General features: G+C 40.0%; 1 protein-coding gene across 1 annotated transcript in view; it reads left to right on the top strand.

Annotated features, from left to right (window-relative positions):
* The window catches only part of PDE11A (phosphodiesterase 11A), a 462,469-nt gene that overhangs the window by 423,155 nt on the left and 21,274 nt on the right, over positions 1-18,040 (top strand). The window contains exon 19 of the mRNA XM_028830876.2: positions 2,757-2,840. Within this exon, the coding sequence (XP_028686709.2) occupies positions 2,757-2,840 (84 nt within the window). The remainder of the gene's footprint in view (positions 1-2,756; positions 2,841-18,040) is intronic.

Here is an 18,040-nt window from a genome sequence, read left to right as displayed (position 1 = left end):
CCCAAGAGAAATGAAAACATACATCCACATAAAAAGTTGTATGTGAATGTTCACAGGTATTATTCATAATATCCTGGAAGCAACTCAAATGTCAATCAACTGATGAACAAATAAATAAAACATCTATACGATGAAATATTATTCGGCAATAAAAATGAATGAAATGCTGATGCATGCTACATGGGTAAACCTTGAAAACAGTGCAAGAGGCCAAGTCACAAAAGACCACATATCATAAGATTCCATTCATATGAAATGTGCAGGATAAGCAAATCTATCAATAGAGAAAATAGATTAGTGGTTGCCTAAGGCTGGGAGTTTGGGAAAAAACGAGAGTGACTGCTAATGGTATGGGGTTTCTTCGAGGATGATAATAATGTTCTATAATTGTAGTGATAGTTGCTTAACTTTGTAAATATACTAAAAACCACTGCATTTTTTTTAAAAAGTAACTTTATAATATCCACTATAAATTGAATAATTAAATAAATATGAAAATTTTATATAGCAAAGAGAAATATAGAGAAAATAAAACCTAATTTTTTTTTTTTTTTTTGAGATGGAGTCTTGCTCTGTCGCCCAGGCTGGAGTGCAGTGGCACAATTTCAGCTCACTGCAACCTCTGCCTCCTGGGTTCAAGTTATTCTCCTGCCTTAGCCTTCCAGGTAACTGAGATCATAGGCGCCCATCACCACGCCCAGCTAATTTTTTGCATTTTTAGTAGAAACAGGGTTTCGCCATGTTGGCTAGGTTGGTCTCAAACTCCTGATCTCAAGTGATCCTCCTGCCTTGGCTTCAAAAAGTGCTGGAATTACAGGCATGAACCACCACACCCAGCCCAGAATAATTTTTTTTTTTTTTTTTTTTTTTTTTTTGAGACGGAGTCTCACGCTGTTGCCCAGGCTGGAGTGCAGTGGCGCGATCTCGGCTCACTGCAAGCTCCGCCTCCTGGGTTCACGCCATTCTCCTGCCTCAGCCTCCTGAGTAGCTAGGACTACAGGCGCCCGCCACCGCGCCCGGCTAATTTTTTGTATTTTTAGTAGAGACGGGGTTTCACTGTGGTCTCGATCTCCTGACCTTGTGATCCGCCCGCCTCGGCCTCCCAAAGTGCTGGGATTACAGGCTTGAGCCACCGCGCCCGGCCAGAATAATATTTTTTAAAGAAATATTTTGTTTATTTATTTATTTATTTTTATTTTATTTTATTTTATTTGAGACAGAGTCTCACTCTGTCACCCAGGCTGAAATGCAATGACACAATCATAGCTCAATACAACCTCAACCTCTTGGGCTTAAGCAATCCTTTCACCTCAGCCTCCTCTCAGGAGGAGACTTGTAGTCACTGAGACTACGTGTGTGCCACCACAGTTGGCTAACTTTTTTTTTTTTTTTTTGGTAGGGACAGGGGCCTCACTCTGTTGTCCAGGCTGGTCTTGAACTCTTGGGCTCAAGTGATCCTCCCACCTCAACCTCGCAAAGTGCTAGGATTACATGCATGAGCCACCGCACCCAGCTCTAAAGAGACATTTTGGACCAAGACTCATATTATTCACAAGAGCTATCCCTCTCTCCAGCACATTTTCACAATTTTCTCTAAATTCCAGTCTTCTTTCCTGCTATTTCCCATCTCCCATTGCAAGACAAGGATGAGAAGAGCCTGTGGGTATCAGTGACCTTCTCCCCAGTTTGGAGATATTTTCCTCAGATTTGGCAGCTAGTGATTTCTGCCCCACCCACTCCCACTCTTATTCATACATCTGAAGGATACAGGATTTTCCAACACCTCTGGACCAAGGGGATTGCTTGGCTCTGCCCTCATGGCCTATAAGGACACCAAAATGATGTGAATGCCACGTTTTATGTAGAGGAAAGATAAAACTTACTGTATAACATTAAGGGAGGGCAAGTTATAACTAGATAGCCCAGTCTTCTAGATAAGTAAGGGCACAAGGGAGCTTCTCAGGCCTGGGCCTGACTCCTTAAGAACAAAGGGAGAGGCAGTCTCACTGGCACAGAATTGGCAGTGTTTGTTCAGTGAATTAATTTTAACACTAAAATTCCAATTGATTGTTTCCCTTAAGTCTGCCCAACAGAAAAATGTCATTTATTTCTCTCAAAAATATACCTAAATTATCTCAAACATTATAACATCATAAAGCTTAAGGGCTGGGAATGAAGAGATAATGCGTACCATCCACCATCATCCACACAATGATAGATAAATATTTAAAAATTTATTAATGACAGAACCTTATTGAAAAACATATGTAATTGCCAAATCAACCCCTCACCCTGAAAAAGTAATATAAATGGTTTCTATTTACAATAAAATTGCTTTTAAGGATATTTTCCAATCTGTCCCATTCTATCCCAACCTCTCACTATAGAAATGAAAGCCTGCATTATTTTTGTGGCAGTAAAACATATTCCTTTCCGCTTGACCTGTACCCAATTCGCAGTGACCTGATGACTTGATTTAGTAGCAGTTGCTTATATTTGAAGACGGGTTTTTGCCCCAAGAAGTTGCACGCTAGAAAGTTCAAGTAAATTTGCTTACAAAGCTCATAAAAAGAGGTAAAAACATTTCATTTCTCATCATGACAAAGGAGAAGAAAGTCTGTGTAAAGATTGATTGTGATTTGTGAAGGGTTCAGTTTGTAAAAAATGGATCACTGTGGCAAAGTGTTTGACAAAGCACCCTGTAAAATACTTCGGTGTAGTAAAGCAAGCTTCTTCCCCCGCCCCCCTGATTCTAGGCAATTTTTGATCGGAACCGGAAAGATGAACTGCCTCGGTTGCAACTGGAGTGGATTGACAGCATCTGCATGCCTTTGTATCAGGTACTTTGATTTGGGAGGGCCTACATGTTCTGACTGAATCAGAAAAGGAAAAGTGTGTGCTTCTCAAAAGCACTCATTTTAGGAGACATTTCCAGGGTATGTACATTGCTGAGAGCTCTGGCTGCAGTTTGTCTTTTTTGAACTTCTGACTGTCCCCTGTCTGGGAAGAGTTGGTTCTAAGAGGCTGCAGACCTGCATTCTCCACCTTCTAGGACATAATCTCCATGAGCCTCCACTCCCTCATCTGTAAACCAGGGATAATAATATTTTATTTACTATCTCTCAAACTGTGTCCCATAGAACATGAACATCCAGCCATCATCTAATAACTATCTGTTCAACAAAAGCTCACAGGGCCAAGAAACATGTTTAAACTTGATCAACTCAATTTCTCAAACATATTTGACCATGGAATTTTTTTTAACAAATTTTCTTTATTAATATCATGTGAGAATAAGGATTCCAGGAAACTTAGTGTTCTGCTCTGACCCCACGGTCTGAGCGGGGGGGTTTTGTGACACACCTTCCAGCTTCAAAATCTGCCTGTCTGAGATGCATGCGGCAAATCCTCACCAGTGAATTTTGAGCGAGATGCACTAATGACTCCAGCTTTGCTACTTGGTGTGTAGGCCCCTCCTTCTGAAAGGAGAAAAGTGTCGCTTTGAATGGTTCACACTCCACGTTTTGAGTACGGATCAGGGCTGGCGTCAGTTAACACTAACAGTTTAGTGTACATTGGCTTTTAATTTTACTTCTAAGCATTTGCTTTCATTTGTAAAAACCTGGCAAGTTCTTTACCCCCAACCTAGCTCAATCAGAACTGAGCTGCTTGTCTAACTTCAAAGTGAGAAACATGCAGGGAAAGCAAAAGCTCTTTAGTTCCTCACCCTATGTAACCCTATTAAAAACACGGTATTGTTTTTTAAGGACCTCACAACCATCAAGTTCAAGATCATCTACCACTTCGTTTTCAGCACTTTTAGGAACTGCTGAGCCCTATCGCAGAACCCTGAAAACAAACAGACAAACTTAGAATACTGTCTTGAAGATGGATATGTAATTTTTAATAACTATAACAAAAATAAATTCATTTTTGTTGTATATTAGTCATTAAATACATGATACTATAAAGTCAGGTAAAGTTTTAAAATAATCTACAATTGCTTATTTTAGTTAAAAAAGGAACATAATGTTCTTTTATTTAATACTGAAAGATTGGGCAAACAAAATAGAAAATGATGTATACTTTATTTTAAGGGGATCCTCAACTCTCTTTTCTTCCTGTTGGCTCCTCCCATCCTCAGTGTCTCTGAATAAGCAGGCCCCCATATGCAAAGCCCAACAACTTTTGGGTCACTTATATCTTGCTTTGTGAAACTGACCTGGACTATACATGTTGAATTACTTTTTAATGTTATTCAGTTTTGTGTGCACACTTAGGCAATAAATGGGATGAAGAAATTATTCGTGCAATTACTACATTCCTTTTACTTTGGGTAAAGCTTAGGAGGATGAAGACATGTATTGGGGTGGGAAGCTGGTTAAGTTTTGGTACTAGTTTGCAAAGCTATTTTGGAGTGAACTCAAAGTCTACACACTCTTCCTATGTGATTGGTTATAGGAAAGGCTGTAAAGGATCCTCATATGGTTTTCCATGTTAATTTGCTTTATTACTAATTCACAATCCTTTAGGGCTTGTCTTATGCTTCCTATTTAATGCTTTGAAATCTTTAGGTTACAAAGGAAGTTATTTGAATTTAAGTGGAAATAGCAATTTCTAGAATTTAGGGAGTAATATTATCCCTTCACATTATATATCATCCTGATTTTTCACATCTGTTTTACTTTACTACTTATCTGTGGGTTAGAGACCTCTGCTATTTTCAGCTGCAGGAAATTAACATATAGAAAGATTAAGTGATGGTCCCACCAAATGAGAGTTGTGTCCTGCTCACCCCTGACCTTTGTTTTGGTGTAGTGACTTTTCTACTGCCCTTCTTCACCTCTGATGGAAATATCTTGCACCATTTTTTATTATTTAACTAACTGGGGAGAGATGTGTCATGCTGAAAGGGAATATGGAAGGAGCTGTTTACAGAAGCTCATATTCATATTTGCTGCTGTATCTTTTCATTTAACAGGGGATGAAAATCTTGCTCTTTTTGATTCCTTATTATCACTAAGTAAAAAAAAAATCTCATTTCATTTGTAAGTTTTAAATACAAGGCTTTGAAACCAATCATTTTAAGAGCCATCAAACTGAAACTTTGTAGGGTAAGTTTAAGTATCCTCTCTGAGGGTCCTATTTTATTTCATCTTATGCAGTGTTCTCCCTTCCCTCCACTATTTAACTGGATAATCTCACATTAACTGTTGGTGCTTCTGAACTGAAATCAAATCAGTCAGTGGGCAGGAATCACCATTAGTGGGAAGACACAACATCTTGAGGAAGTGACAAGCCAAGAAGGTCACTGATGTGACACCATTCACTGAGATAACTCAGTGAAAGTCAAGTTTGGGGTTTTGAACATAAAAATGCAATAATAAGGAGTCTGAGAGGATCAAAGACAAGTGGGAAGTGTGCAGGTGGCAGGAATCCCTGATGTGATTGGTCTGACATACAGCATCATAAGAATTCAGCTTCGCTTTACCATGTTGGTCTAGGCATACGGCAAAAGGATACCAAGGAGTACACATGAGACAAAGCATGTCCCCTCTGACAACCAAGGCCTGACCCCAAGGTAGGGCAAGGTTGGATGGCAAGAACCTTCATGTAGAGCCCAAGGCAAGCACTCTCATAGAGAGAGCTGGGATCTTCCTGCTGGTGGAGAAGTTTGGAGAGTTGGAGTCTACAGAGGGTGGGAGTTGACCCAGGGCACCCCACGGCTGGAGGCTCCTGGGAACAGCAGTGGGACAGAACAGCGAGTTTGGCAGGGGCGAGCGGCCATGCAGCTGCACAGTAGATACACATATGGTTTGGGTACAGCTTTTTGACTTCATTGACTTTCACTGGGTAGTTCGGTTTTACTTTGTGCTTTTAAAAGGGTTGTGCTTGTCAAATATGAAATAAATAAAGCACTTTCTGCTTGTGCTCCTGTTTGCTGAGATTAGCTCTTCTCCAAGCAAAGGGTGAAGATTATCACTACTCTCAGGTGCCTGAAGGGCTACTTATTTATGTGCCTAGTTGGCAACCCACACCAGTATATTTCAGATGCCCAGTGCATTTAAAATCAAAACTCTTTTCTCTGAGATAGCTTCCAGTTCCACTCATTTTTTTTACTACATTGAGGGAAAACAATGAGGAACTCCCCCTCCTCCAAAATCTATTCACTAGGAAGTTATCTAAGTAATCTTGAGATTGACAGAAAGTGACAGACAGAAAATATATAAAAATATATAAATGAAACAGGAAAAAAAAAACGATGTGCAGGTCCTCTTTACCATATGTATTGTCAACAAGAGAGGCTGACTGGTTCTATCTCAAGTGGAAAAAGACAGCATGTCATTGTGGCATTGATTTAGCTCTCCCAACATGCCAGGTGGGTAGGACACACGCACAGAACAGTCCCAGATTGATGGATAGTTATCTAATAAGGATGTAGGCCAGGCTTCTATCCATATGTTTATATGTGAGCATAGAGTTCGCTGGAACTTGCTGTCTTTTTAATCTTCAGACTTTTCCTTAAAGAGAGAGAGAGAGAGAAGGAGAGAGAGAGAGAGATAAGGAGAGAGAGAGAGAGAAAAGAAAGAAAGAGAGAGAGAGATACAGAAAGAGAAAGAAAGAAAGAAAGAAAGAAAGAAAGAAAGAAAGAAAGAAAGAAAGAAAGAAAGAAAGAAAGAAAGAAAGAAAGAAAGAAAATGATTGTAACAGGATGAAGTCGTGATTTATGGGTGACAGCCTTTTAATCACGAAGGCAAGAGTGGGCAGGGAACCATCAAAGCACATTTCCCCAAGAGAAGACTCAAGCCCTGGTTAGTTAGCTGTGTCCTAGCAGGGCATCTCGAAGGAATACATTGACATCTGATTCCTATGCGTTCTGCTGTCTTTGCACCCTGCTGGGGAACCATTAGCCCTGCTGCTCAACATCTTTGAAGGAAAAAAAAAAAAAGGAAGAAGGAAGAAAAAAAGACACAATCAAACTTTGTGTCATTGCCACACCAGCCTTAGGGATAAACAGAAACCCTCATGTCACAGTATCATTTTGAGCTTTTCTCTGCAATAGCAAGCTAAGTTCTGGCTCCTTATTTTCATTCTCAACTTAACCAAATCTCAGTGTACCTAGAATGTCAGAGGTGCAGAGTCATTATAAATCTTTTGTTTGTTAAGGACTGAGGGATTTAATTTTTATTATGAATATAATCCAATTTTTAACTCATCCCAAACTGGCTTTTGATTTTGGAGTGGATATTTTCTCACAGATAATGCAAAAGTACGTAACCTGGCCAGCATCTAGCCAGAATAATTTTCTCTTTCCATTAAGAGTAGGAAAATTTTGATAAGAGTAGTACCTCTTTATTAAAATGTCATGATGTTTCTGAAACAGGCAGGGCTTCTAATGTTAAGATTTACAGTAACCTTTGATTTTTTTCTCTGCCTTCACTTTTTTTTTTCTGAGATAGAATTTTGCTCTCATTGCCCAGGCTGGAGTGCAATGGCATGATCTCGCCTCACTGCAACTTCCGTCTCCCGGGTTCAAGCGATTCTCCTGCCTCAGCCTCCTGAGTAGCTGAGAATACAGGCATGCCCATGCCCGGCTAATTTTTTTGTATTTTTAGTAGAGGCAGGGTTTCACCATGTTGGCCAGGCTGGTCTTGAACTCCTGACCTCAAGTGATCTGCAGACCTCAGCCTCCCAAAGTGCTGGGATTACAGGCATAAGCCACCACGCCCAGCCTCTGCCTTCACTTTTAATGGTTATTTTGAAAAATACATTCCACGTGATGCAATATTAATAGGCTCTCTGGGAAAAAGGGAGAAAAAAACTTTAACATATAGTTGAAATAGTAGAGTGGGAGTTAGAAATTGATAAACTAGAAAAGAGGATATAAGGTGCTACTCCAGGACACTTTCTCTGGATACTGATGAAAGTACTTTAAAAGCAATCCAGTGTTCCCTAAGAACAACTTCATCAGATATTAAAAAAAAAAAAAAGACACCACCCAAATCAGTTAGTTTCCTGTGTTTCTCTATGACTTTTAGTATTCTTGTGGATGAAAGGAAGAGATAGTTGGGTTTAGTTTCTTACTTATCCTTACAAAGGGGGAATATACATGGAATGCCATCATACATAACTCAAAAAATATGGAAAGAAAGAAGGAGGGAGGAAGGGAGGAATGTAGGGAGAGAGAGAGAGAGGGAGGGAAAAAAAGAGGAGGGGGAGGGGAAGGGAGGAGAGGGGAGAGGAGGGAAGGGGAGGAGAGAAGGAAAGACAGAAGCAAGGAAGGAAGGAAGGAAAACAACTTCCTATATTCCCTATAACTGATCTATCTGGCTCCACTTTTTCCTGGTGATGGGGAGTAGGGTGGTGGCTGTGTTCAGGGACTATTATTTAAACTTCACTATATTAAAGTATCTCAGTCTCTTCGGGTTAAAGTACTCCCAGTCAGAGCTCTTTCTCCTCCCCAGCTGACATCTAGGTACCAGGGAACTCACCTATGGTTGTGATGATTTTGTGACCTTCAGGAGAAGGACACCTGGTGCACATCTCGCCTGTTGGGTCTTTCTGGGTTAACTGAGAAGTGGCCTGTCACAACTTTGGCTGTGATGCTGTGCCAGCCCCGTGTGACTATGGTGTGGGTGTGATGAGCACTTTGTGCCAGCCCTGGCCACTAGCTGTGGCTGCTTAAGTCTGTGGTCCTTGTGGCAGCCTCTTGGCAAGCCCCCCTGCACCACCCCCAGCAGCTTCCTGGCCAGTTCTAACTGACTGGTTCCCTTGGCATTTCCTCATTCCCCCTGGGGCACCCATGAACTCCCAGCTACTTTCTCGTTACCCTGCTGTCCACACAAATTTCTAAGTCTTTTCTAATATGCTGCCTGGGTGGTGCCAACTTGCTTTAGGAAGATTCTATTATTTTCCTGAATTAGGCTCTGAAATCTGAAATATAAGCCCTCCCCTCACCTTTAAGGTTTGACCCCCAAGGAATGTGAAGCCAGGACTACTCACTTCTGATCTCCCTCTCTCTCACCTACCTCTTTCTGCCTCTCTCTCCCCTCTCTCTTTCTCCTCTTTTCTCTCTCCCTGCCCCTCTCCCCACTCCCCTCTTCCCCTAATATTTCCATTTGCTTTGCTTTTCCTGATGGGAACTATCCTTATATGGTCTCCTCTGTGTTCTTCCTGCTAGAGTTTTGTAGTAAAACTTGAAGATCTAACTTAGCCAGGTTTGGTTCTTAATAGAGAAAGGAGAAGGCCACTTCACCATGCAAAGCTACAAGCAGGGTTATTCTCTTTCAAAGCTGAATGATGGCAGCTTGTTTCTAGCTGGGAACTGCCATTTGCCTAAAGGAGGGAAGCCTACTGAGATAATGGGAGAGGAGCCCCAGGCATCACCATTCAAACAGAATGGAAAATGCACTGGCTTACTATTCTCAAAATATTGTCCTTGTTACATAATAATGTACCCAAATCGGAGTGCTGCTGATAGTAAAGTCTGTTTATCTCAGAAAATATTCTATGTGTTATTAGTCAAATATGAATGGAAGAGAAACATTAATATTCAAAAGTGTTGGTTTTATGTAATTTATAGGCCCCTCTACTACAGTCTATCTTCCAAATTTTTGACAAAATAATCTTTTTTTTAAAAAAAAAAGTCTGATCACAGCATCTCCCTGCTTTAAAGACCGCAGGTTACTATCACAATCTATAAGGTACTTTCCAGAGTCCTTGGTTTAGCATTCAGAAACCCTCTCATTCATTCTGAAGCCCACACCTATTCCTTGGCCTCATCTCCTGTCACCCTGCCCACTTCCTTGCCAGATACCCTTTGCCCCAAGCACAGGACTCACTAGCCCTTTGGTCCATTTTCCCTGGCCTCTGCCTATGCCTCCTCGCTCTCATGTCTGCCTGGAAGACACCAGCCCAAGCTGTCACTTCTGTAAAACCTCTGCTTCCCCACAACATTCCACAGCACTGTCTCCATCTCCTGATAACCACACACTCTGTGTGTGATTATCTTTCTGTCTCTTCCCCATTAGACTGGTTTCCTGGAGCCACCATATTCCTGGCACCTAGCACAGTGCTAGCACATTAGAGCTGCTCAGCCCAATGTTTGTTGAGCAAAGGAATGAAGAAACAGAAATGTGAATGATAGGATGCAGTATAAGCAGTGGAATGTATGAAGTAAGTTTATAATGTCATTTAGTTATCACCTATAAATACAGTCATGTGTTGCTCAACAACAGGGATACATTCTGAGAAATGCATCTTTGACAATTTCATCATGCAAACATCATAGTGTACTTACACAAACCTATATTGTACAGCCTCCTACACACCTAGGCTATATGGTATAACCTATTGCTCCCAGGCTACAAACCTGTACAGCATTTTACTGCACTGAATACTGTAAGCAACTGTATCACAATGGTAAATATTTGTGCATCTAAACATATTTAAACATAGAAAAGGTACAGTAGAAATATAGTATTATAACCTTATGGGGCCGTGGTTGTAGATATGGTCCATCATTGACTGAAATGCCATTATGAGGTACATGACTATGTATAAAACCTTTCATCAGAGTATGCACTGTTATATTCCTGCCCATAAGCTGGAGTATATGGCCTATGATATCTTTTTATAAAGTGGTTTGGTTCTCATCATAGTTGAATTCTACTGTAAAGGGCCAGTTAATAGCCATGAATTTTTCAGAGCTTTGACTTTTTCATCTAGGAAATACATTAAATTTTCTTTTATCCAGCATTGCCAGAAAATATAGTCCTCTAGTTATTTTAATATTCAGGTTAAGAGATGGAGCTAGCATATGTCACAGATAGATTTCAAGAAATATATATTGTATGTTGCATACATATGATTTTGAGAAATTATAATACAATAAAATACTAAATTTATCATGATTATAATTTAATCTTTCTTTGACTTAGAAAACTTTTAGGATCCTCTAGTGTCTAAAAGTAATCAGTGCAAACATCAACTAAGAATATGCTCTGTTCTTAGCCAGGCATGGTGGTGTGTACCTGTAGTCTCAGCTACTTGGGAGTCTGTGGTGGGAGGATTGCTTGAGCCCAGGAGTTTGAGGCTGCAGTGAGCTATGATTGCAACACTGCACTCTAGCCGGGTGACAGAGCAAGACCCCATCTCTTTAAAAAAAAAAAAGAAAGAAAGGAAAAGTAAAAAAAGAATGTGCTGGGTAGGAAGAAGTTCTGAGTAGCAGAGAGGACTCATTAATAGAAGAACGATTAAGTTCCTGTTCCTTCCAACATTATGCATGATAATTGGCAGGTGAAGGCATCTCATACCCTTCGCTACATCTCAAAGTTCTTCCAGAATACTTGATGTTTGTCACCTCCAAAAAGGAGTTTGACCTGATAAACAACCATCTCTATGTATATTTTTTGGTAAATAAAATGGACTATAATTTATTTCATGCAACCTTGAAAAAAATACCCATTCTTTATATGTTAGTGTTAATATATTCCTATTCATATATATTTCATGAGCTCAAACAGTGCCATGAATCCATATTAAAATGCTGGAATCCAATGGAAAAAATAGAATATACCCCCAATAAGGTTTCTGAGGACAGATTTAAGATAAGATCTTAATTCTTATCTTAAATTCTCCTTATCCAGCTGACCAACATACGTAACTCTTTTTTAAAAGGATTTCTGCTTTGGAATAATGAAGCTAAATGTCTCTTAACCCCAAGTCCTTACAAGGCTTGGAATGTTCTCTTCCCTTAAGTAACTATCTAGTTTTTTTAGAGAGCATATTTTAAAAGCTTATTTACCTCTTCTTCATGACCCTCTCTTCTTTGGCTCTCTTCAGAAGAAGTAGGAAAGAAGCAGGAAGGGCAGGAGGAAAGGAGGGAGGAAGGAAAGGAGAAATATATATATGTGAATGTTAAAAACTCTGCTGTTGAGGTATCAAAAGCAAATGAGAAGAGTAAAGAAAATATACATTAGAGAATACCTAAATTGTCATGAGTGACTGTTGGGAGAAATAAGAACCTCACATTCTCTTATTTCTGATACCCCTTCATACTACTGTCCACATCCAAACACATTTTTACCAGGGTACATGAGTGTATTCTGGTAATACACTCTGCTTTGGTCACTTAACATAAAGTTCTTAATATGTTTCCATGTTTCTACATAATTTTTACATTGTCCTTTTTTTTCCCCTTCTTTCTTTATGAGACAGAGTCTCACTCTATTACCCAGGCTGGAGTGCAATGGTGCAATCTCGGCTCACTGCAATCTCTGCCTCCCAGACACAAGCAATATTCCTACCTCAGCCTCCTGAGTAGCTGGGACTACAGGCACATGCCACCACACCCAGCTAATTTTTTGTATTTTCGTAGAGACGAGGATTCACCACATTGCCCAGGCTGGTCTCCAACCTCTGAGCTAAAGTGATCCACCCGCCTTGGCCTCCCAAAGTGCTGGGATTACAGGCATGAGCCACCGCATCCAGCTTTCACATTATCCTTTGAAATGACAGTCTGGTATTCTGATCAATTGACTTGTTGTAATTTATTTAGTTATCCCCTACTTTTTTCCTAATAGAGATAATTCTGAAATGAGCACTTTGGCACCTCATTTTATTGACTTATTTAATACTATTAAGCATGATTAGAAATAATAAAGTTGCATTTCTTTTTTTCAAAGAAAGATATACACTCTGAAGGAAACAGAAAATAAGTGGAGATAAGCTACCCTCAAATATTGGAAGCTAAGAAGGAAGTAATCTCCCAGAATGTCTGCACAAGGGGAGAGCAACAGGGAGCCAGCCCATCTGCCTTTCAGAAGGAATGCCTGAGAGGCTCAGGACTTAGGAACAGCCAAGAGTGGATATGTTAGTTTCCGAGGGCTGCTGTAACGAAGTACAGTAAACTGCGTGGCTTAAAATAACAGAAATGTATTTGCTCACAGTTCTGGAAGCTAGAATTCAGCCACGAATTCTCTCCATGTGTCGACAGGACTGGTTCCTTGTGAAGCCTCTGAGGGAGAGTCCGTTCCACGCATCTCTCCTCATTGCTGATGGCTGCTAGCAGTTCTTGACATCCTCTGCCTCTGTATTCACATAACATTTTCTTGTGTCTGTGTTTTCACATGACCTTCTTATAAAGACACAAACTATTGGATTTAGGGCCCATTCTAATCCAATATGATCTCATCTTACCTTGATAACTAACATCTGCAAAGACCCTATTTCCAAACACGGCCACATTCACAGGTTCCCGGGTTAGAACTTCAACATAGCTTTTGGGAGGACACAAGTCAATTCACAACAGCGAGGTTGAGGAATCAGCCTGGAAACAAGAGGGAAAGAAAGGTTAGAAGTTGGTAAATAGGATCTCAGGAATCTCCCACAACCACATAGCCAGGTCAACAGACTGTGTAGCCACTGCCAAGTCAGAAGAGAGTTCTTCTCTCAGAGTACTCATGAAGAGAATCTGTGGCTGAAATCTAAAGCCCGTGGAATGATTTGCTGGACTCTCAGATGCCCTATACTCTGCACCTGGAGTGCCAGCAGCCAGATACCCCCAGAAGCAGAAAAGTGGGATTCTTCTCTAGGGAAACAGAATAGCCTCAGAGAAAAGATCTGCATGGACTTGCACTTCAGATTCTCTCAATGAACCAATTTCCTGCAGGATGCCCTTAAAATGGAGCCACCAGTTGACAGTCACGGCTCTCCCACTTACCTGCCTTGGTCCACTTTGTACTCTGCCTTGAATAGGTCTTTCGTCTTTCAGTGCCTTGCATTTAAATATATGCAAACAGATAAGGGCCACAGAATGTTTGAGCAAAGCCTTCAATATGAAAGAATAGATGCAAAGTAAAAAGCATGAAAGAGAAGGGAATTCAGAGCATACAGTGAAGGCAGGAAACAAAAGACAACTTCAGAAAAACTTCCAATGCCATCAAAAAGCTAAGAAATATGTTATAAAACAAGGCCAAAATGCCTGGGGTATTTTTTCTTCTCTATTACTTTCTAGTCGTGCCATCATGATTTTTCTTCTTCATTTGGATCCCCTATATTAGTAGGGTCTCCTGACTGCCTCCCTGCCAGCTGCCTCCACCCTGACCCCAGTCTCATACATATAGTCCCATCCTCCAGGCTCCATGTCACCACCACAGCTATCCTCCCAAAGCACAGCTGACTGCGTGGCTCACCTGCTTAAAGTCCTTCAGGCCCTCCTTTCCCCTTACTACAGGAAAAAAATCTCAGTTGGCACAATTGACCTTCCCATCCCACCTCCTTTCTCTCCTTCCTTTGTACCCTCTGCTCTTGCCGTAAGTGGCCACCTGCCATTTCCCTAATTGCTACGTCACTAATGTTCCACACCCCGTGCCTGTGCTCACCCAGCCATCTGCAGGCCTACCTTCCCTCCTCTCCCCATGCAACTCCTAGTCTTGCTTGAGGACTCTGCTCACATGACAGGCTCTTAGGAAACCTCTGTTTGCCCCCAGGAGGTAGATATTCTAGCCTCTGGGATCCTCTTTGTGTTCCTTTATTAGAACATCTTAATTGTTTACATTCACTGTCTCTGTTACTCAGCCAGGATGCCCAGCACAGCTGAATCTACCAACCTCCTCCCTCATCCAAGCTGCAGCAGCAGTGTGTGTGTTGTTACCAGCCACTGGGAGACCCCACAGGGCTGCCTCAGCAACACAGCAAGTGCAAGAGAGTGACGGGAACGGGAAAGATTGGGTTATCACATTGTTACTAGTAAGCGCTTGCATTTCCGCAGCATCTTGTGCTTTCAGGATGCCCTGAAATAACCTATCACTCTTGAATTGCCCTGTGGCGGTGTTAACATTCCTGCCTTTATTTCACGGATGAGAAACTAGGGAGGTTATACTTGCTGCTCACAATGGCCTCAGTGAATTAGGGGAGTCTCAGCATCTGAACCAATAACTCCTACAAGCAGAGGGATGAGCTATAGAACCATAAAATAACAAAAAAAGGACGAATTATTCTCCAAGCCTTTGATTTAATATATCATCATCGAATTTAGGTTTTAGTGTTACAGGTGATCTGAACAGCTGAAAAATCTAAAGAAGAAAGGAGAAATAGAGAAACAGAGACATACAGAAAGATAGCCAGCAGGAGGGAGAAGACAGACCTAAGATGAGGGCCTAAGAGGAGGCAGTAAGGGCTGAGTGTTTTTATGAGTCCTCTTTCAAACCTGCCCTCTACACTCATAAACTGAGGGCTCACCATCCTCAGCTTTCTTTTTATGGTGATCACCACCGGCTTGTAGGTTTGGCTGAAAGCAGCTTCACTCTGCTACTTTTTAAAGGTTTTGGGCCTCACAAAGTGACTTTCTTCTTGGAGCAAATGGAATTGATGATAGACAATAGCAACCTTTCCAAGAGTATGAACCAAGGGAGGTGAAGTATGTGGAAAAGCTTTTGGAAAGAGTACACCTATTATAGTTAAAGCCCTCCAGCATGTGAGTCACTATTGTTATCATTAATATATCTCTCAACCTCAGTATCTTTGCTGTAAATTTGGATATATAATAGCCAAGCTTTCTGCCTCACAAAGATGTAGTGAGTCCATAACAACATTTTTTGAGCACTTAGTATGTGCTCAAGACTAACTTTCCAAACATGATCTGATGTAATTCTCTTCACGATACCAAGTTAGATGCTATGAGGATCCTTTTTTTCAGATGTGAAAACTGAAGCTATAGAGCTTCTGTAACTTACCTAAGAATATATAGTAAGTGACAGGGCATAGATTCTTTCTGCTTTCAAATCTGTGACTCCTAACCAGTACGACTCAGTGCTGCCTGAGATAATGTGTGTGCAGGCGTTAGTATTATACAAACCTGAGATCATTTATTGGGTCACCTTTAACAGAAGAAACATGGTATTTTTATTCTAGAATAGTTAACTAGGTGAGTACCTGCAGACCATCTGTAGGAGGGGAAAGCAAAACCCTGAAAGGTCACTATTAAGTGACCTGACTTGATAATCGCAGAGCTGGGTTTAGAACCCAAGACTTTGGACTTTTAGTTTAAGGTTTGTTCCAATATATCCTACTATCTATGTATAAAATTTGAAATAGATTACCTCAAAGTTTTCAAAACTATTCAAAGGAACAGAATTTTTAAAGGAAATCTACTTGAGTAGCAAGTTCTGCTTGCTTTCAAACAAGCGAAAAGCAGACTGAACCAGAGAGTTTGTTTTGAAGGGCAGCATGGTGAACCAAGATGCCTCCAAGAACAGGGGCAATGGAATGAAAAGTCAGCAAACAAGGTAGAAAAGACAGCCCTGATAGGGCCTGAGAAACTGAACAGAAAATCTGAAGGAAGATAAATGGATAATTTAACAGCCATTCAGTTTATAAGAAAGACAAAGAACAAGCTACATTGCATCAGAAAAGGACTAGAAATGATGATGGATGGGACCCTTCAAATGAGTGGTGAACACAACAGAATCACAGTTGCCTGCAGAATTCCCAGCTGAGGGCAAATTGGAGGAACTAAATAAGGATATGAGACTGATACGGATTGAAGAGTTTTTCAAAATCTATTTAATGGCCAGGCAGGAGACATTGATCGCTTTTCAGAGGAAATGTTGAGGGGCAATGAGGTAGTCAGCCTTTATTTGTGATGTGGATGGGGGAGTGGAAGGAGGGGGGTGCTTATTTATATACAATGTTATTGCAACATACATTAAGGTATTAAAATTATTTTTGAATTATGGTGGTAAAGCACTAAATTCTTTTGATCTTAGTGGAAATAAGCATTTCTCCTTTTTGCCCCTGTACTTGTAAGCCTTTTTTAACAATTAACCAATCAGATGCCTTAATACTTCTACACATGACCAAAGATTGCTATTTCCTCTATCTGTTCATGATAGACTTTTAAATTTTTTACTGCTAAATAGTTTAGACACCCTCAGTGAACACAATTCACGAAGTACAAAAGGCACAAATTATCAGAGGAAAGAGATCCTCCCTCACATTCCTTTTTGCAAGTCACCCAGTTCCTTTCACTGGGGCAACCATTGTTAACCAATTCTTGTGTATGCTTCTAAAGATAGTTTATACATGGATACAGTGTTTTTACACAGTTTTTAATACATAATGCTTATACATTGTTTTCTATGTAAATATAGTGCATATGCATGTATCTATACTATGCTCACACATATGTATCTATGTGTAAGTGCATATTTATATACGAACATATATGAGCATAGTGTATATCCTGTTCCATATCTTGCTTCTTTACACTTAATTTATTTTTTAGATTTTTCGTTCTCCATGCAGAAGATGTCTCATTCTTTTTGATGGCTGCAAAGTATTAGATTTTAAAGATGAAAAATAAATTATTTAAACAATTAATTATTTAATTATTTATGGACATTGATGTTGTGTCTAATTGTTTGCTGTTGTAAACAATGTGCAATAAATATTCTTGTAAATACACAATTTTGATGCTTTATTTGTAGGAGAAATACCCAGAAATGAAGGATAACTGGGCATTTGGTGTATAAGCATTTGAGATTGTGATAGATATCGCCAAATTTCTCTCTGTGGAGTTCGAACCAATTTATATTCCTACCAGTAATGTCTGAGATGTCTATTTCTCTATGCCCTTATCAACACAATGTATTACCAAATTTCAATTTTGCCAATACGATAAGTATAAAATTTATCTCATTATAGTTTTAATTAGCATTTTTCATATTATAAATAAGTATGGTCATATTTTTAGTATAGATTTATTTACTTAGAAGCCATTTGTGTTTCTTCTGTAAATGCTTTATATTTTTGCCTATTTTTCTATTGAACTAGTGCTATTTTCTTACTGATCCATAGGAGCTCACTATCAAAGAGATAAACCCTTATTATTTGCAAAAGTGACAAATATTTTTCCAAGTTTGTTATTTTTCTTACCTAGTTTTCTTCACATCAGTTTTTGACTGAACTCTTTCCTTATGATTTGAATGGTCACTATTATCATATACTGATTCCCTTAACTTTGGTTCTATTTTAGTCT

The sequence above is a fragment of the Macaca mulatta genome, chromosome 12 (genome assembly GCF_049350105.2).
Source record: "Macaca mulatta isolate MMU2019108-1 chromosome 12, T2T-MMU8v2.0, whole genome shotgun sequence".
Taxonomy (NCBI): Eukaryota; Metazoa; Chordata; class Mammalia; order Primates; family Cercopithecidae; genus Macaca; species Macaca mulatta.
This window is presented reverse-complemented; position numbering and strand designations above follow the sequence as displayed.